Consider the following 20,594-nt stretch of genomic DNA (forward strand, 5'->3'; position numbering starts at 1 on the left):
AAATATAAACTATTAACAGTCTGCAATACGAATCATATTTTTGGTTTTTGTATGCTTTATTGCTTTACTTTCCCCTTTTAATCCTCCCAGTCTCACGCCAAGCTCAGTTCCAGCTCCTGGAGGAGGAGGAGGAGCAGGGCTTGCAAATGGCGGATCAAGATCTGACCAGTGAGGAGGTCTTTGAGAGTCTGCAGGAAACCGAGGTCTTGTTAGACGAGCTGAAAATGGCGGATGTTTTGGAATGGAAGCTGAGGGAAGTTAGGGGTTTAGAGGAAAGACTACAAGAAATGGATGAGGTGGCAGAGCGACTTCAGGAAGTAATAGAAGAGGAACTGGGAAAGGAAGAGGTAGAAATGTTAAGAGAGGGAGATTTGGATCAGGAAAACAAAATGCAGGTTGAACGCATAATAGAAAGTGTTTTGAGGAAATCTGTGAAGTCAATGGAGACAAAAGAGGATGGAGTGGATGAATTGGAAGAGCAGATAAAGCAGGTGTTTTTAAAAGGCATTTTGCCTGAAGAGGAAGAGTGCCAGATCAAGCAGGAGAGTGAAAAAGAGATGACAGGAGATGATAGTTTGAGAGAAGAGCTGTGCCAGATAGAAAGTAAATGGCAGGACGAGATGGAGGAGAAGTTGAATGCCAGATCCCCAGACGTCACTTCGGTAGTCACACACCGGAAAGTGGAGCGTAGGATTAAGAAGAGAGTGACTTTTGTAGAAGATAGAGGGCAGATGCAGGAAGAAATTGAAGATGTGCTTGTACTGCGTGGTTTAATATCAGAGGAAACGCTAGGAAAAGAGGGGACATGGCGTAAGACCGTCATACTGGAAGCGAAAACTGAGGGAGAAGTTCTAGAGAGGCTTCAGGCTGACGGTCCTTCTCAGAGCGCAGATGGAGATGAATGGTTCATACTTTTTGACCGACTTCCGTACAAAGCTGTTTCCAAACCACCAGGTACAGTATGTCTGTCGTTGTGCAAATAGCTGTAGACTTCTGCTAATCTCTCTAATCTCTGTATCATTTCCTTCTCCAGTACTATTTTGTGTGCTGTTAACACGAACAATTGAACCCTCTTTAGATTTATTAGAAAGGAGAAGTAAGCATATAAATATAATTTGCCATTTATGAAAGGCCTGTCTGTGCTGGGTATTGTTCTGGGTTATATTCAGGTCAAAGCAGTCTACTGAAAGTAATGCCAGTATAGCTGACGGAACAAATTTGGTCAATGAAGATGTCCTAATTTGAAAATGGGTTAAAAAAAAAAAAAAGTCCAACAACCATAGCCTTTGTAGTCTGTTGTATACAGGAATTGAAAGCCTTTTTGTATCATTAAAATGGACAGTAATTATCATTTATATACAGAACATTCTTCTTAAACCTCACTCACAGCGAAATAACACTTTTAAAAGTAATATGATTTGCAGTGTTAGTAATACCTATAATAGTCAGGAAAAAGGTTTTTGCAAATAAGAATAATCAACCACACTCTGTCCTGCTTCTCCTAGCTTTTCGGCGCTGCATGTTTGCCCCGATGTTCAAAGTATTTTGTGTCTTTACTGTCATCATTAGTCACTCCCGTGGACCGTGCTCAGCTAGATGAAGGTGAATATTTCCCTTCAGAGACTGTTGTTACGACAGTTAAGCAGAACACTGAGATTATAGTCGCTGAGAGACAGACAAGTGAAGAGGAAATGAGGCGTATACCAGAGATCCCCCCACCACAGACCGTCCCTGAAAGAGATGATGACTGGCTTTTGATGTTGGATGTTGTCCCCAGGGAAACACTCTATGTCCCACCAGGTATTGCTTAGGCCCTCTGGTAAAACCTTGGCTCTCTAGTGCTTTATTCCGTGCTTGCTTGCTAATATAAAGGAAATGTGTATTACTGTTCTTTTTTCTGACCCAACTCTTATCAGTGTCACCCAAAGGAAGAAACCACATGGGCGCAGAAAGTTCTGTCTATTTGGGTGGAACTGCGACTTATGAGGAGATTAGCGAAGTTGTTTCTGAGGGGAAAAAGATAATAGAAGTGGCACCAAGACTTCAAGATATCCAACAAAATCCAGTAGTAGCCAGAGATGATGCCTGGTTTGTGTTTCTGGATGTTGCTTCCAGAGAATCCACATATGTACCACCAGGTACGGCCAAAAGCCCCTGTGCTGCTTTTCAAACTGGCTATCGTGTGGTTTTATCTTGTGCTAATATACAAAGAGCGTGTACTTCTCCTTGTATGTAAAATACCATCTCTCGTCTCTACCCATATCAGTTACATTGAAGGGAAGAGACCAGATGGGTGCAGAGAGTTTGGTCTCTCTGGGAGGAACTGCAGTCAAGGAGGAGATTAGAGAAGTCGTTTCTGAAGAGAGAAAGAGAATAGAGGAGTTGCCAAGACATCTACAAGAAATCCCACAACAGCCAGAGACACACAGAGAAGATGACGGCTTTGTGTTGCTGAAAGTTGTTCCCAGAGAAACATCATATGTTCCACCAGGTAATGCTAAAGGTCCCTATTCGCACCGTTATCACAACAATAATCCTCAGCTTTGTGGACACCGTTATTCTTAATCTCCTGTACTGTATATATTTCTAAGGGTTTTTCATCTCTTTTGTCTCAGCTGCTGTTGCAGAAGTTGTTAAAGTGTCCCCAGAAGAACGTGTCGCTTTGGTTAAAATAACAACTATTGAGCGGAGTGAGAAAAAAGTTGTGGTAGAAGAAATAAAACAAGTGCTTGGAGAAAAGCAAGTTGTAGCACTCCCACAGGCTGTGAGAGAAGTAGAAGATGACTGGTTTGTGCTGCTGGATGTTGCCGCGAGAGAAACATCATATTATCACATACCAGGTATGGTCGACTTTCTCTACTGGCTTGACATAAAGTCTTAGAAGCTTATTGTAGGCGTCTTACAAATGTTCCTTAATTCTGTTTGTCATTAGTTACCATGGATGTTCAGGTTTATACTGAAGAAAGACCTTCTACTGTGGCTGAAACAATAACAGTAGAGTCCAGGAAGGAGGTCTTTGTTAAAGAGACTGTGATGCAGTGGGAGGACAGAGGACAGCAGGAAGTATCCAGGCCACTCAGAGAAAGAGATGATGACCTGTGTATCCTGCTGGATGGTGTTCCCAGAGAAAGTGCCTATGTACCTCCAGGTACCCACAGCCTTGACATCTCACACATTTTCCTCCTATAGAAGAATATCTTACAAACAAACATGGTGTCACGCAAACTATTTCTAGATAACTTGGATTGTGGTGTCTGATTATGAGTTTGAGTATTTATTCTGTTTGCTTTCAGTTTCTCTGGTAGCACCAAGCTACATTTATCCCAGTGTTCAACCTCAACAAGTCCAAGTGATAAGGGTAGAGCAGACGTTGCAGCAGGTTGATCTTGAACCGATTAGACTGCAGCCTTCCTGGCCTCAGACGGAGAGAGATGATGACTGGTTTGCACTGTTTGATGCTGTCCATGAAAAGACAGTCATACTACCATCAGGTACATGTCATATATGTTCGAACCACATCAGAAGTTACTCTGAAACCTTATATTTTAAGACATTTACCAATTTCTGCAGCGCTAAGCTTTTCTTTGTTTGATGGATAGTGCTCAGCTTCTTTGACTCTGTTTGTTTGTGTCAGTTGCTCCCGTTGAGATTATTCCGGATATGAGGAGGACATTTGAGACCGAGGTGTCGACCACAAAGACTGGAACATGGAGGAAGATGATAATTGGTGTGGACAGCAGGCAAGATGAGACACATCTGTCTGAAATTAGATCGAGCCGAATTGCACTGCCGTCAGAGAGGGAAGGAGGAGATGATATGTTTGGTTTGTTCGACATCATCCGTGGAAAGCCTGTTGTCATACCGCCAGGTACCTTTCATTGCCAAAGCTGCTGCATACACTTTGCTTCAAGAAAGTTCACATAAACCCGACTGCACGCACACCCGATGCTTTCAGCCATAAATAGCAAAAATAAATGGTAAATAGTTAATCAATCGGCGTCAGTTATTTAACTTTGTTTCTCCATGTTAGTTGCTGTGGTTGAGCGTGTTGTCCAAGTGGTGGCAGCCATTGACCAAAAACCAAAATACCTCATGGAAGACGTGAGGCCCCCCGTGAAGTTTGTGGAGGTTAAGACGTCACATCCAAGACGGATTGATGATAATTGGTTTGTGCAGCAAGATGTAGCAGCAAAAGAACGAGGTATTATTTTGTCGCTCCTACTGTGTGTGCGCTTTATATTTTTATAAAAATAACTCGCCTGTTTAATATATGTTAAGTAGAATCGTTGTTACTGAGAAGGCTTTGTGTGTATTCTACATTAGTGACTGTGGACAAACATTTCCACACACATCCTGAAGTAAGACCAGCTAAAGAGTATGCCGCCATAGAGAAGAGAGCGCAGAAGAGTGTTACGATAGTGCAGCAGAAGTGGCAGCTGGAGGATGTGCTGCAGCAGGAACCGAGTGCAGCAGTGAGAGAGGTTGAAGATGATTGCTTTACCCCTCTGGATGTGGCCAAGAAGAAATCAGGTATTATTAGAGCAAGTGACAGCTATATATAGGAGCATTTTACATTTGATTTATTTTTAAATCATTCTAAGATGTAAGCCTACTGTATCAACAGACTCAGCAGTCATTGAATTTACTTTCACTATAAATGCAAGTGTGTTCATATGTTGTACTTCATTTCTACAATAATACCCACTTGCTTTGTATTAGCTGCTGTCCCTGAGCGCTTCCAGCTTCCAGCTAATGTGAAAGTTCCAACTGCTGGGGCCAAAACAAAGATTGTGATATCCGAGAGGAGACCACAGTTCGAGCAACAGATCCTGGAGGAAAGGCGTCCTCACACACAAACACATGTCCACCATGATTGGTTTGTTTTGCTAGATGTTGGCCTCAGAGAGTCAGGTACCACTTTAGGTTTGTTGTTTGCAGATGAACCGCTTACATGTTTTTTCGCTCCATGAAACGCTTAAGCAACACTTGCAGCCCGTTCACAGGATGCCCTGACTTGGATGCACATTCATCATCACTGAAGGGCCTCTGGTCGTGCTATGTTTTGCACATTGAAGAAATAACGCTTTCCTAACCTCGGCATTTCACCTGTTCAACCACATTGGACTGCAGCCTAACGTCATCTGCCTTTGCATCTTTCATTGGATTCCAACAAGAACTAATCCATGCTTTTACTCTCAACCTTGAGGACTGACGTTTCCTTTTGTTTAAAGACTAAACCAGGCTTATGAGGTACAGTATACCCCTGCAGTGTGAACACATGGAAGCTTGTAAGTATGATGTGGCTGCTTGCATAGATGCACTATTGTGTTGTTTTTTCATTTATATGTTTATAGATGTTTTACTGTGCATTTTACTCACTTGGGCGATTTGACTAGTTGGATGTGCCTACCGTCGAATCCCTCTACTGTGCTTGAACATATTTCCTTTTATTTACGTACAATTCTGTCTGTATTTTTCCAGTGGTGGTCCCACAGAGGGGCGCCCGTCCCGTCAGTGCTCCGGTCTTCTCCCAGGCCGCTCTGGCCGAGGCAGGGATCCCCTTTGCCATCCTGGAGCAGCCGCAGACCTCCACTCCACTGAAGACCAGCCTCAAGGAGGAAAGAAAGCTGGAGGTTACTATAGAGGCGATGGAGCCCTCAAAAATCGAGGCTGAGGTCAAGGTATAGAATTTCTCTTTAAACACTGTCTTACACGTTAGTGATGAATTTAAATCTAAATGTGTGTAATCAACGTTTACTTTACAGGACAATTGGTGTCCATTTTTTTGATTATTTGTCCTCATAGCAATTCGCTGTGAATTGTTTGTTGTAGATAATGATGACCTTGACATTTCAAAAACAATTTTGAATGCAATGGCTTCATGGTCTTCTTTAATGAAGACACTAAAGTAGCGAACAGAGATTGTCCTCTGGGTCTGAGTGTGAACTGTGTCTCTCTTGCTGCTGTAGCCAGCAGCGTGGAGGGACCAGAGAGAAGTAGACTCTTCACTGATGGCAACCCTCAATGGGGACATTCAGGTTAGTGTCAGACACGGGCCCCTTGCATGTGGCCCCTCACAAGACTTGTTTCCACTCTGGATCTGAGTGTTAAAGCCAACAAGCAGAGGATGCTAACATGTGTCCCTCTCTCCTCCCCGGGGTAGCACGCGTCTGAGGAGACGAGCACGGAGGTGGTGCGAATGCGAAAGGTCAGATTCATAGCCTCGTAAACGTTTCCGTAGCCATCTCTCCACCTCCATTCTGATATCAAGCTTTTCATCCAAAACACTAATCTCACCCTCTTCTCATGTTGTGCTTCTGTACAGCTCGGTCTAAAATGAAATCCACATCAGGTTGGATGAACATACTGTATTAGATTGAGTCGATTGAAAGTAGATTGAAAATGTAAGCAGTAGATTATACGTTTTTACACAGATGATCTGTTTTTGAGTTTACAACTTGGCATTCATTTCCTCTCATTGCTTGCTGTTTTTCTTAACCCTGGAATGCACACATGCATGATTATAGATGTGTGCACTTAACTAAAAAAGTTGCATGATTACTGGTGATAACATTTCTATCACTTTAGGTTCTTTATTTGTTTGTTTTCATTGTGCAAATAGATATCCTAAGGCAGTCCTCTATAGCCTCAGGGTCTGTGGCTCGTTAGCACATTGCCGTACTACTCTTATACTCACTTAACCCTGAACTATTTTGCATGCAGACTCCTCACAGCTCGGTTTGTATTAACACTGTAGTGAATGTTGTAGTATGCATGTCCAACATATCTTCAAGCACACAGGGGAACTGAAACAAACCCACACCTGTTTTGTTCTTTTTCACAGAAAAGAGCTAAGAGAATTGAGGGTGACTCAATTTATATCAGACATAGCCTTTTAATGTTGGAGGTTTGTATCCCTTCTGGAGATGTCAGTCTCTATCTGTGTTTTCCTGCTCTGTGGCACGGCTGCTCTTTAATATCACGCTTGCATGTGGCATGATTCTCACTTTATGCATCGGCGTTTAATTGCTGCAGAATAAATGATAACGTTTGTTTGTGTGTTTTGCAAATCAAAGATGCTTTGGTATCCGCAAACGTGTTAAGCATCCTTAAACTGTCACTCTTCATCAGCAGCTACATTTGATACCCAAGATCATCAGTATTCTCCTGTTCCTGCTTTTGCTCTTTTACCTCCATCTAATTCTAAACATGCTTTACAGCTTTTGACCATAGACATTTTATTACAAATATACATTTTCTGTCATTTGTAAAAGGTATGACTTTTGGAGAAACACTTAACATTAAGTTGCTCTTTAGCACCACACTGTGTGAAGATAAGTAGTTACTGTTCAGTGAAGGTCTTTCTCTGCAGTCGGTTTGGTAAATGGGAGACGATATCTTCAGTTGAGATCAACTTGGTGCTAAATGTTGCCACATGAGAGCTGCTACTGCTGCTTTTGTTCATTTAATAATAATAATAATAGATTTAATTTGTTAGCGCTTTTACAGGTGCTCAAAGACGCTTTACAGATATAGTGACAAATGAGGTTTTCATTCATACTCAGGCTTTCTCTTTCTTCCATATCTGCGATCATCACGTCTTCTGCTCTTTAATTTGCAGCCTGTTTTTTCAAGGGCTTCACCGCTAAATGCTTTAAAATACACCATTAACCATGTGATGTGCCGCTTGTAGCTCCTTCCCATCCAAATCTCAAATTAAATGTGATACATCGTGGCACTTACTCCTTTGAATCTTCCTTTGTATACACCAACATCTGCTCTCATGAATCAGCCACCAGATGATTTACATTTTGAAAGTATGTTGTTAATCTATTAAGAATCCACATAGTTTTGATGTAGATGATTGAACCCTATGTTCCTTTTAGAATCACCAAATAACCCTGCTGATGCTTATTCACTAATCAGCAATAAATCAACCCAAATTGTACAGAAACAGGAGAAAGACACAAACTGACTGATTTTCTTTATTCTCTCCCGTTTGATTTCCCAACTACGAACCCATCCTTCATCTGCCCTTTCCTTCCCCTATTGTTTCTCCCTTTTTTATTGTTGCATGGCCCAATTCCATGCCCCTCCCCCTCCACACTCTCTGTCCCCTCTTGGCTCTCCTCCCTGCAGGAGTTTGATAAGCCTCAGGAGGATCTGATCAAGCATCATGCCAGCATCAGTGAGCTGAAGAGGACCTTCATGGCCTCCGCCCCGGAGAGCAGGCCCAGTGAGTGGGACAAGCGTCTGTCCACACACTCTCCGTTCCGCACCCTGGGGGTCAACGGCCAGCCCGGTGCAGATGGGGTAAGTCTCCCACAGAAAACACCAACACATGTCTGTTGATTTAACTCCTGTAAGTCAGCCTGCTCAGGAATTGAAGCAAACATTTAAATTGATTTAGAAACTTCTGACAGTTTCCAAGTTGTCTTGGTTACAGCTGTACTTACACATGTTACTTTTAGAGATGTTTGGATACACATCTGTGCACTAGTGTGAGCAGTGTGCATGGATTGCAAAGGGAACAGAAGACCCTGAAACTAGCACTGATTCTAAAACCGATAGCAGAAGGGATCCGCTTCTTCCATTTGTCCTTCTTGCTCCGCTTACAGTCTGAGTGCAATGGATGGTGTGTGCATGTAGACCTATTCAAGGAGATGGCATGTGGTATGCAGCACATGCATGTGTGCTGTATGAAGAATGCAGATGGACATGTTGAATAGGGTCTGTACTTTGTGTGTGAAGCATCTCTGGGACAGAGTGTCCTCTCTGAGATCTGGCTCCTCTCATCCTCTTATCTGCGAAGGATGCCTCTGAGCTCTGACTTTGTTTTTATTGCATGACTGACGGACCTGACTTGGAAACTTTACCGCATGACTCGGAGATGAATTTTTGCACGTTCTGCTTACACTGAGCAGAATTGACCCTTTCCCCTCTCCTCTGTCCCTCCTTCATTGCAGAGCTTTCTTTCGCTTTTAATACTTTTTCTTTGCACTTTTTCTCTTTACACTGATTTTTAAATGTCTTGGCTGCTGCCCGCCCCAAGCCATGGTTGTTTTTACCTGAAAAGACGAAACCTCCTACACAGTTGTATCGGCAGCTTTTGCACCTGCCTCGGCTGAAACATAATGTCAACAATGAAAGGAATCCATTATAAAAACGGTGTCATTGCTGGTATCAACATTAAAATATGAAATCACAGCTCTCTATTACACTAGAAACAATTTAGCTGAACTGCTGTCACACGAATAAACAAGTGTATTCTACTTAAGTTTGCCTTTTGGTGAGACAGTAACGGAAGTGCAGCATAACTGTTTGGACACAAATATTTGTTACACTTGGGGAAGAATGCCTCCAAGTAAATTATATTGTCAGGATGCATTAGGGCTGCACTGAAGTCAAAGCAAATCAAATCTGACAGCTTAGAGTCTGCTGTGACGAGATGAATCGGAACAGCAATATGACATTGGTCAAATGTTGTCTGCCCAGTGGAGCGGACGCACACTCTTTAGCTCAATGTCAAGCCAGTTTGTCATTTTGCTTAACCTTCAGTTGCCAGACTTAAGCCGCTAGTGGGGGAGTTAACATTAGCACAAGTACAGATTAATATCAATGTGGGTTTGCATGTTTTTGACATGCAGCAGCAGAATGTGTCCTGCTACTTCCTGACTTGCTACTTAAGATAAGAATGTAGTTCTTAGCTATGTTGTTACAAGGCAGCCTTACACAGATCAAATCAAATGACTGATCAAACACAACATAGCACTTGGTAGTTAACAGGTCAATCTAACATCCTCCAGCCAGAGGCCTAAGGTCCTTTTGGCTGTATGTTCTTCATTGTCCTCAGCTTACTGAGATAATTCAATTATATTTATAAATAAGATACAATCGTGGATGAATTTCTGTCTTTTCAGAAAAAAACGAATTGTTGGACATGGAAAAATGCCAGTAACTTTTCCATGATCTGGACACAAAATAAGAAACAATCAAAATCCCATTTTATTATTTCGTTACAACGTTATTACTCAACTCTGGCTTTTTTCAAGATTCATTTAATTTATGGGTCATTTCAAAATTCCTTCCTCTCATCTCTCTCCCCCACCCCTTCCTCCTCCTCCTCCTCCTCCTCCTCCTCCTCCTCCTCCTCCTCCTCCTCCTCCTCCTCCTCCTCCTCCTCCTCCTCCTCCTCCTCCCCCCCTCAGTTTGTCATCCGCCTCCCACGCGGTCCCCTGCTCGACTTCTACTCCAAACGCAGCTGAGGGGCCGTCTCGGACCCTGCGGGAATCCCACACAGGTGTGAGTGTGACTGGGGAGACGGCACCTAATCCATCTACCCATCAACCTCTCGCTTTCTCTTCTCCTCCTCTCCTTCCTGCGACCTCACTGTAGCTTTCTTCATCTCTCATCCTCCAGCTGCCCAATTTTTTCTCTTCTTCTTCTGGCATCTGTGGGACAAGACTTTCATTCCCTTTGTTTTGAACCGCAGACCTGGGTGCTCCGGCCAGAAACAGACTTGCACTGGGAAAGACAATCAAGCCATAACTCTTTGGCATTTTCTGCGTTGTCTCTTTAACTTTAAATCACCAATTCATCAATTGTACCTGACAACTGACTGGAGGCGTATAATGCCTGACCGTATCACTTTGAGCCTGCTTTTATACACAAATTGAGGTATATTTATATTGTCTGTTGTCTAAGGATATTGTCTAGGCTGATCACTGTGATGTGATTTTTTGGATAAGTAAACTTTTTTCCTAAATCCACGTTAACAAAGCACCAAAAACCGCAGTGTTGTTACTGAGAATCTTTTCAGTATTATTGTCCCAGTATAGTATTTCCTGTGATGGGAGACCTCGAGGCAGCTTTATTGTGATACATATTAACCTCTTTGTCCTTCACCAGTATTTTATGGAGGCAGTATGTAGCAACTGCTACAAGATTCCTTGTTGCATGACGTTTTGACAATCAACTCTGACCAAAGAATAAAAGGCATTCCATGTACAGCTCATATGAGTGTGTGTTCCTTGAAATGGGTTCTCACACTTTTCATTGATAAAAAATGTTTAGCAATACCAGTATTCAGTATCCATCTTATTTGGTGACCTACTGCAGCATGCGTCATGTGGAAATCAGTTGGGAAAAGATGAAGGGATACACATGCTCTGCTGACTGCTATACAAACTAGTATTGTTATGCTGTGGAGTTCAAATGTTAATAATGTCATATACAATCTAATTCAACCCTTTTAAAAGCATCATGTTCCTACAGAGCTGTACAACCTCATAACATGGATACTGTTCTGTACATACTGTAAACATAATAGTATTTTTTTTTTTAAACGCATGCATTATAATTTAGATAAATATGACTTCATATCATGTCAGTAGGAAGTACTTCTCCAACATACGATCACACAGATACTGTGTTGTGTCTTCTTTTAGAGCGTGTGCATTAGTCTCCTTTGCAATGGTTCAGAGACAAAGACGGCAAACGAGGAAACCAGCAGCAGTTTGGGCTTTCCCGGCATATCAAGTCCTACTGTGAGCCACATGAGTGAGCCTGATAGTGTCGAAGCCCGCGGCGTTCCAGTTGAGGAGGAGTCGCATGATAAGGAAGTGGTTGTAGTTTTTGAAACCTCCTTGGTGCCCATCATAGAGGGGGAGATGGCGCAGCTGCCTCCCTTCTTCGACCCCTGCTGTAAAGCTTTAGAAAGGATCCTGGAGGAGGAAGGATCATGTCCAGAAGTGTCGGAGAGCTCTGGAAAGATAGTTGGACGTTCCCCAGCTTCCTGTTTCAGGAGCGATGGTCCGCAGGTCGTACGCTGCTTCCAGGTAGCCTCCTGACCCCGTCTCCGGGCGACTCCGTCTTTACTTTGCCTTTCTATGATTTCAAGGGCACACTCGCTCACTCCTGTGCAGCACTATCATTAAACAAAGCATGTGAATCTGTGAAGTGCTGTGTGAAATGTGCTGATACAAGAGAAAACGGTTGCAGCAGAGGTGTTGCACATGGGTGTGATCATAGCTACGGTGAAGGGTTGCTATAACACTAGCACATTATTCTCTGGCATGTTTTGAACATTAACTTCATCTTTCCAACACACATGGCTTTTCACATCTCCCTGTTTCCTTTTCAAGTAGTTGGTGGTGGGAAGGGAAGTAACAAGGTGATTATGTTGTTTCCAAAAATCTAATTTGGTGACAGAAAAAGGGCTGTTGAGGGGGAAATCACGCCACACTGCAAATGCTAAAAAGGGAATGCATGGGGTGACGCACATTGCTGTGAGGTGTGTGGTTAAACAGCCACTCATGGGGCTATGCTCCCATCCACAGCCCCCTCTGGTGCAGACCCAGACAGTCACCATCACAGCTGTCTCCAACTCCTCCGCCCCTGGCATCTCCACCACAGAGGTCCCTCTCGTCCAGACCAAGAGCTTCATCTATGACTCATCAAAGGTAGGGGCTCCAGGACCTGCTCAGCCCAGATCTGTGTCGGCTTTAAGCCTTCCATGTTTAGAGGAGATATCAGCGGGTCTGGGGGGTCAGGCCAGGGGCTCCACAATAAGCATGAGGCAGCACTGCACCTTCCCTGGCTGAGGCTCAGGTTCACCTTACCTTTAAAAACAGTTACTCAGTCAACCTGTCTTTTTTTTACCTCAGGAGGCAGTTGGGACGGACGAAGAAAAAGATAGCTCAACTATGACCACCTCTCAGACCGTTACCTCGGAGACCAGCAGCGGCACCACGGTCACCACCACTCACATCTCAAAGGTCAGCAACACAATCGTGTGTGTGTGTGTGTGTGTGTGTGTGTGTGTGTGTGTGTGTGTGTGTGTGTGTGTGTGTGTGTGTGTGTGTGTGTGTGTGTGTGTGTGTGTGTGTGTGTGTGTGTGTGTGTGTGTGTGTGTGTGTGTGTGTGTGTGTGTGTGTGTGTGTGTGTGTGTGTGTGTGTGTGTGTGTGTGTGTGTGAGATCTGGCATACTACTGAACCCATCAGACTCATATGATGTGTGCACCTACATTAAAGTATACTCAATGACCATGTTCAAACAAATGTAAAACCTTTTCTAATTTCAATGTAAGTTATAATACCTGAAGACTTTTATTTTTGCCCCTGCTTTTAATTGAACTATTCATATCTTACACTGCACTGTAACTTGTATCCATGTATTTGTTATGTTTATTTGATTATCTTTGCTTTTTAATGACTGTTTTAAATGCCATTTTATAATGTGTTTCCACTGCACTATTTCTTGATATCTTTCATTTTTCTAAAGCACTTTGAATTGCCTTGTGTTGAAAGGTGCTATATAAATAACCTTGCCTTGCTTTGCCTAACCTCTCAACTATTTTCTTCCCAACAGGTAGTGAAAAGTGGATCTTCAGAGACTCGGGTGGAGAAGAGAATCGTCATAACTGCAGAGTCTGACTTTGACCAAGATATGGTAGGAACATCCTGCCCGTGAAACAAAATAGTATTGGACAGGATTTTTAAGGACTAGTTCGGCATTTTGGATTATACCATTATTTGCTTTCTTGTTTAAAGTAAAATGGTAAGATAAATACTCTTCTCATAGCTCTCCAGCAAAAAGGAGTCACTGAGCTTAGATTGACATAAAGCCCAGATTGTCCAAAGCTTCATTATCTAATGAATATAGAGAAAAATGTACTTTATTATTTCATATAAAGACTAATAATAGTGCAAATAATGTCTGTGTTGCAGGAGAGAGACGGCGGAGCATCAGCATTGTAACTGAATCACCACCTGCATTTATCCTTTGGCTCTTCACCTCAGACACACACCGACTGGCTCTACCTGCGCACACATATCCCGGGACAATATCTCATAAATATGCACCTACCTTTATAGATGAATGGGTAGATACATCTAAGTAGATCCTCTTTGTTTTTCCAGTTATATGTAGTGGGGGGGCTGCAGTGCTCAAGTTAGATCTACGGCTTATCTCATACTGGTGTTAAAAAGCTTACTATACAATCTTTTATTGGTTAAAAAAACATCATTTTCAGTCGAGTGATCTCCGTTATGTTTGCTTTTAAATGCTTTTATTTTCCTAGTGGTTTTTACATGTTTTGGTTTTATACAAATGCACTGTTTCAATTCTAGTATAGACACCATTATCAGCATTTATTCCCTTGGTGATGCTGGGGGAACGTTAAGACTACATTCAAGGGAATTATTTTTGTTTACATGTCTATTTAATTCAAGAGAAAGAATTGTTTAAAACAAAATGACGTACCTCGCATCAATAAGTGAGCAAAGACATTCTGTGCTTAAATCTGGACAGTTGTTCCCTGCTCAGTTACAAAAACAAAAAGTCAAAAGCAAGTTCTTCCCTAACCAGCCAAGAACCAGCAGCCTACACATTATTGTAAAGTTTTAATCCAAAAATTGATCTATTTTCAAATATTTCTCTATTTTATAGAATTAATGCTTTTATAGAATTTTTACACATTTGAGGTTTTTAAGTTGTTCATCCATCTGCTCATGGAATTGCAGGTTACCATTGTGCTGTTTACTGGACTTTGAGGTCTCTACTAAAGACCTGTCTTGCCTAAATCATTCTTATTTGTTTCCTCTTGTAGTCCACCAAGTTTATCAAACCTTTAACAATAAGACAAGGGAGTGCCCTCAGCCCTTTGTTTTGTTCAGTAGTAGAAAGTCATATTTCTTTTAATATATTTGGTTGATAAGAAAAGTTTTACAAGCTTTGGTCTGTTAATCTCAGGTTTTGATATTCTTTGTAAGACTACAGACCTCCATATGATTGTACGAGGAATGTCCATATATGTATATCCAGCCAAGTGAGGTCAATACATGCAAAGCTGGTTTGTCCCAGTAACCACGCGAGAGGAGGTGCAGGCAGCTGTCCCAGTATATATGTGGCTTTTCTCTCATAGGAGCACAAGTTGTCTTTTTTACATGTTCTACTATACAGTAATTTATTTGTAAAGTAGGAACTGTTGTGTGATTTGATGTACTGTGATGTTTCAACACAAGCTGTTTTCCAGGCTATCACTAGAGATGTCACAATGTTAAATATTGCATTAATTATCAACCAAGTTTGTAAAGCCTTTTTACCACATAGTTTAAGTAGATTGCTCACACTTGCTGTTTCCTGTGCTTTTTCATAGAAGAGAAAATGCTTAAAATATATGAATCCCTTTTTAGATAGCATGTTTGTTAGCCATTTTGTTTTCTACCCAAAAATAAGCCATTGGTATTGTTGCTACATACAAGAGAAACCTCTCCTGGAAGAAAATGTAGAATTTCACATGAAGAAAATAGTTGTTAGACAATGGAAAATATTGTTGCTTATCCCTGTCTTTTTATGAAATAATAAAATATGCATAATTTAGCATTTTATTTGGCATTCTATATGTGTAGCATACAATTTAAAGAAAAATATTTTGGTAAATCAATATGTAATGTCATTCACTAGCTCCACTGTAAATGTTGCTGCATGTTTAATCAACACCAAAGTCTTGAAAAAAAAAAGTGAAATCTGTTCAGATTGTAATGTAAACATCAAACACATACAGGGTTGTCAGGAAAACATTGTTACAGTTGCCAAAACAACATAATAAAACCACTGAATTTAAAGTTAAACGAACAAAGGAATACAATTGAAATCCAGAATAGGTCCTTTTTTCAATAATTTTCGAGTTTGTCATTGTTTTTTGGAAATACCTACTGTTCACATTGACACACACAAGTTAAGGATTTTATGGTATTTAATGTTGAATTTCCAAAGCATTGACTGACTCACTGATAGGAAACACCCGTTGGGCTGTTGGCAAGATGTTTTGTTACATTCAATTAAACCACAAAGCACACTGTGGCCTTCATGATCGAGTCAAAGGATTGACATCAATTGACGTTAAACACTTACAGGAGATTGACCGGTTGGTAATAGCTCAACGTTAAATATGGAAGAGAAAAATCCTGTTCAACTGTAAGAACAGTGTTTCACTAAATAAGAAGTATGTCTAAATCTAAGCGTCTATTCAAGTTTGGGAAACTGTACAGGCATTTATTTGGAATATATTATTCATTCTTTCCAACAAGTAGTAAACAACAAAGTCTTTCAGTCCACTGTGTTCGTCGGGCGGCGTTCTAGCGAATTGTCTTGACTGGGCTCTTGAAACTTGATGCAGCCTGAAGTTGGAGTTGATAGGCCATTGGGTGGATTTTGAAACCATATAGCCTGAAAAAAACAAAACATGAAACAAAATCACTTTCTGGCAGAAGTACATTTTTATTTAGATACTAGTGGTAATATGATACTTTAGTTTCAGTAGACACTAAACATTTAAATGATGACAAATAAGATAAATCTGACCACAAACAATGCCTACTTGTATGCTTAATCCATATGTATTTAAACTTTAACACTTAAAGTTTAAATACATGTTTAATATTCAAAAGTGTGTACTGTTAATGCTAGTTAAAGCTAGCTAACTAACAATACATAACTTGAGTCAGATCAAACGCACCTTGGCACAAACTGATTGGCTGGTCGCTTTGGACGATACTCCGGATGCACCATGAACAGCATGTGGGGGAACCCCGTCCCAAAATACGCTCCATCTGTGTGGTGGTGTCTGGAGGATTTGGGTGTGTAAACATCCATACACTTTGGGCAGTAAAGCTTCACCATTGCTTCTCCAGGGATGTCGGACAAACCTGCATCAGACAACAGATGGGTGAGTATGTCTGCAAATCCTCTAACAAAAGGTCAAAGGTGCAGCATGTGCTTTGTGTGAGGCAGAACGTGTTAATTGGAAGTCAGACTCACCAATAGGAAGCATCGGCTGATTCTCACAATAGACTCTAGGGCAATAGCCGAAATCCCCTTGTTGATATTTTTCCAACTATGAAAAACAACACATTTCAAAATTACTGATGATTCATGTCATGGGGCAAGTAAGAACTTGACATGATTTAGTAATAACCTACCATTTGTGCAATGCCTCTGTTTGTGAGGATGTAACGTGCATGAATGAGCCCGTAGAGCATCTCCGCCGCCTGCTCGATCAAGTCACTCTGATTGGGGTTATCTTCCAGTTCCTCATCTGTCAAATTCAAGTGTTGACTATAAATAATTTAATTTCTCATGGGAACAGCTACTTCCTTGATATTCTCACCTGGCTCCAGGTCTAGAATCATGTCCAAAGCCTGGCGATAGTGAGGCACCTGCTCATTCAAACCCGTCAGGTTAAACTTGTCCTGTATGTAGTCTTCATCGACCTGTAACACATACAATTGAAGATGATAAATGGTATGTATCTGTTGCAACAGCACATTGCTCAAGCACACTGATAAAGAAGCATTATGCAAGAGCTTAAAGGTGGGGTATGTAATTTTGGAGAAACCAGCTCGAGTGCGCTAGAATTTGAAAATACACAACCGGAAAAAAATCTGCCACTTCCTTACAGAGCCCCTCCTCCAACACACACAAACGCACACATGACCAATGAGGGCACGAGATAAGTTTGTGCACAGATGGAAGGCTGACAGGCAGGTAGGCCATCCAGTTATTTTAGCCGGGCCGGCTCAAATGATTGGTCGTGCTTTTTACAGCGCCACGGCTTCCACAGATTACATTTATTTATTTATTGTCAAAGCATTTAATATATTCATTGCTATCGGAATGTTAAGAGCATTCCATGGAATATAACAAAAAGTGTTTCTGAAATAAATTACATACCCCACCTTTAACAGGATTACTTAGATCCTGCCAATGAAGAAAGCTTGGGGTTAGAGTTGTATTGTGTTAGTGCTAACTTAATCAGACCCACCAGTGAGATGCACATTGATATACTATACTGACAACACAATTAGTTTTATGTTAAGTGTTTTATTCTTATTTAACTTGTCTCTTTATAAAATGTGCTGCTTTTTATTTTTTTTAAAGGCACCATATGCTTGGTGGAGCAGAGTAGTAGCAAACAGCAGAGGGAAGTGGCTCTAACGAGGAAGTGCTTACTTTTTACGTTTTTGCAGCAGTATTTGTGTAAATAGTTTTAACCTTTAATCCAGCCAGACATGAAACTGATCTCACACATTTGTTTCCGGCCTAATGTGAAACCACACTGACACCAAATAGTTTATGACTGTTGGTTTAAAAAAATAAAATACGGTTGCTTTATGCAGGTTTACATATAAACACCCCTGCAGATATTTTCTTAACACATTGAGGCTTGCGTGTCTGATGCGGCTGTTTGCATATGCGATGCAAATGTCCTCTCTGTGGGACTAATAAAGGTATTCTGATTCTGATAGATGTGCTATTGTGTGCTAAGTGTATACATATGTTTATAGGGTTATAGCTGCTGTTTTACTGTGCATTTTACCCACTTGATGGTTTGATCCTGTCAAATGTGCATCCTATCCTATACCCTGATAGCAGATGTTGGAGTTGACTGAGGGGTCTGTAAAGCAGGGGTGTCCAAACTGCGGCCTGCGGACTATTTTGAATCGGCCCTCAGCAAATTCAAAAAGTATAATGGAATATGGCCCACAAATGAAACTTGTGCTTGTCTTATATTGTACTTCTTAAATATAAATGTAAACATATATTACAAAGTAGTATTCATGTGTTCATAAGACCACTTTTCAAATAAATTCAGTCAATTAAAGTAAACATATCTTAGTTGATAAGAAAGAAGCCAAATGGGAGTGATTAGTAAAATATGCATAAATAAAAAGAAATAATGCTAACCTAAGAATAAACAAGTTTAAATGATTTGTTATTGGTTGTAATCATATTCTAAAGATGTTTGGATTATTGAAAAGTATACAGCTCCCTTTCATATGAGTGTTGAGAGCTGTATCCATAAATTCATGTTGTGCTCAAAGTGCACCAGATTGATGCATTTAACTTCAACATTTAAAAAAAAAAAAAAAATCTTCCCGGGGATGCATGCCCCCGGACCCCCCTAGAGGGGGTGATGTCCACCCCCAAATAAAGCAGGTTAAAATAACTAAATTGCATACATTTTCTTACATTTTAAACACTGAACCACAGACCCAAACAGCACACAAGGGTTAAATGTAAGCATATAATAATGTTTAAATGTGCCAAATATATACACTGCATAAAAAAAAGGAAGAAAAAGAGGAATAAAAGTGGCTAACCACTTGTTTTATTTTTTGAAAGTAGCTCTCATCCTAAAAAAGGTTGGAGACCCCTGCATTAGAGCGTAACAACTGTAACTATAAGTATCTGAAATAAATATGTGTACTGAAACAAATACCAATAACTGTATTGCATTGATTTCTTAAGCGCAATTACTTCATACGGTCTTTGTCTTTTTCGTCCTGCATTTATTGTGCCCCACTCAGAAAATAACTGGCCCCCCCAGTCAAATTGGTCTAGAACCGCCACTGGTGAGTGGCCCAGCCCTTCGTATATTTTTCTGTATATGGCCCTCGGTGATAAAAGTTTGGACACCCCTGATGTAAAGTGTCCTGCACGAATCTGCTGTTCATTCTGCTGATGTCAGACTTCATTCGTGTGTTAAAAGCATGTGAACATACATTGTTTTCCCCTCAGTGTAGCTCTGCATTTTCGATAACTTGTTCAGTTAGTGCTGATTTCAAACCGAGGCTGTAAAATGCAGATTGTATATTAATAATGCGGGGGACTAACCTCACAAAAGAACTCATTCCCTCTGAGTCCACAGAACCAGGAGATCCAGGACACCTCCTCTGAGCTGCTCATCCTCCTGACAACAAAAAACAACAATAATCATGTACATCTTCACTATGGCTAACAGCTAAAACCGGCAGTTCATATCCTTGAGATGTGGACTTTATAAACACAGATTTAACTTGTTTCAAACAAACTCAATCTGTCCTTTCTTGGACTTAGAACAAAAGTGTTATTGCTAATGTTCAATATACCTTGGAGTCTAACCTGCTGCTACCGTTAGCTTAATTGCTAGCATTCGTTAGCGTGAAAACACATCGTACAGATAGATATTGCTGACATTAATTGTAACTGCAAACTGTCTTTAAACATAGTTCCTCATGCATGTGTATATTTGTTTCCAGAAAGTCAGTTTTACTCACCTTTCTCTATATTAGTTACCACATTAACCTGCAAGCTTAGCTAGTTTATCCTCGCTCCCCGGATGACATGCACGTCGTTTTCCGGTCAGCCGCATTTTTCAAAATAAAGTTCTTCATGACATCTCAAATAAAGACGAGCACAGAAAAGGGAAATGCGATTGATGTTAACTACTTTTTGGCATTGACCATCACGAAATACAATTCTCGTTACATTTTATGTGAAAAACATGAACAAACTTCACTTTTCTTCACCTTCACTTTTTTATAAATTTAAAACAAAGTAAGGGTAACGTAGAATGTAGGATTTTTCAATCTGGGTGGGCATTCTATTTTAATATGATCAAATGTTTACTTTATCTTATGAAAGAGAGTGTTATTCCTTTATTTATTAAAGAAACATGTTGGTATTTTGACTAAGATGATAAGGGTATGTATATCCATTAATCAATATCATGTTTTGTATTTAAGCAGCTAAACCACATCATATAGATCTA

General features: G+C 40.8%; 2 protein-coding genes across 3 annotated transcripts in view; one reads left to right on the forward strand and one right to left on the reverse strand.

The window, feature by feature from the left end:
- Window positions 1-15,383, forward strand: part of LOC117460459 (uncharacterized) — a 28,554-nt gene extending 13,171 nt beyond the window's left edge. The window contains exons 13-33 of one of the 2 annotated variants that reach the window (XM_034101871.2): window positions 91-954; window positions 1,570-1,800; window positions 1,917-2,138; window positions 2,267-2,491; window positions 2,616-2,840; window positions 2,933-3,148; window positions 3,294-3,491; window positions 3,635-3,868; window positions 4,031-4,201; window positions 4,324-4,530; window positions 4,720-4,911; window positions 5,482-5,681; window positions 5,970-6,038; window positions 6,164-6,208; window positions 6,845-6,907; window positions 8,140-8,313; window positions 11,448-11,837; window positions 12,339-12,461; window positions 12,666-12,776; window positions 13,370-13,450; window positions 13,729-15,383. In XM_034101871.2, the coding sequence (XP_033957762.2) occupies window positions 91-954; window positions 1,570-1,800; window positions 1,917-2,138; window positions 2,267-2,491; window positions 2,616-2,840; window positions 2,933-3,148; window positions 3,294-3,491; window positions 3,635-3,868; window positions 4,031-4,201; window positions 4,324-4,530; window positions 4,720-4,911; window positions 5,482-5,681; window positions 5,970-6,038; window positions 6,164-6,208; window positions 6,845-6,907; window positions 8,140-8,313; window positions 11,448-11,837; window positions 12,339-12,461; window positions 12,666-12,776; window positions 13,370-13,450; window positions 13,729-13,758 (4,271 nt within the window). In that variant the 3' untranslated portion in view covers window positions 13,759-15,383. Of the gene's footprint in view, window positions 1-90; window positions 955-1,569; window positions 1,801-1,916; window positions 2,139-2,266; window positions 2,492-2,615; window positions 2,841-2,932; window positions 3,149-3,293; window positions 3,492-3,634; window positions 3,869-4,030; window positions 4,202-4,323; window positions 4,531-4,719; window positions 4,924-5,481; window positions 5,682-5,969; window positions 6,039-6,163; window positions 6,209-6,844; window positions 6,908-8,139; window positions 8,314-11,447; window positions 11,838-12,338; window positions 12,462-12,665; window positions 12,777-13,369; window positions 13,451-13,728 lie in introns of both variants that reach the window. The other variant, XM_034101874.2, reaches the window with a different exon arrangement.
- Window positions 15,384-15,474: 91 nt separating this feature from the next.
- LOC117460464 (casein kinase II subunit beta) lies at window positions 15,475-20,210 on the reverse strand. Its single transcript, XM_034101883.1, has 7 exons — window positions 20,101-20,210; window positions 19,679-19,754; window positions 17,172-17,274; window positions 16,984-17,099; window positions 16,823-16,898; window positions 16,521-16,710; window positions 15,475-16,231 (listed from the first exon to the last, which is right to left on the reverse strand). Exons 2-7 carry the CDS (start codon window positions 19,748-19,750, stop codon window positions 16,141-16,143), a joined length of 648 nt encoding a protein of 215 aa, XP_033957774.1. The 5' UTR covers window positions 19,751-19,754; window positions 20,101-20,210; the 3' UTR covers window positions 15,475-16,140.
- Window positions 20,211-20,594: the final 384 nt, after the last annotated feature.

Source organism: Pseudochaenichthys georgianus, chromosome 16, assembly GCF_902827115.2.
Source record: "Pseudochaenichthys georgianus chromosome 16, fPseGeo1.2, whole genome shotgun sequence".
Lineage (NCBI taxonomy): Eukaryota > Metazoa > Chordata > Actinopteri > Perciformes > Channichthyidae > Pseudochaenichthys > Pseudochaenichthys georgianus.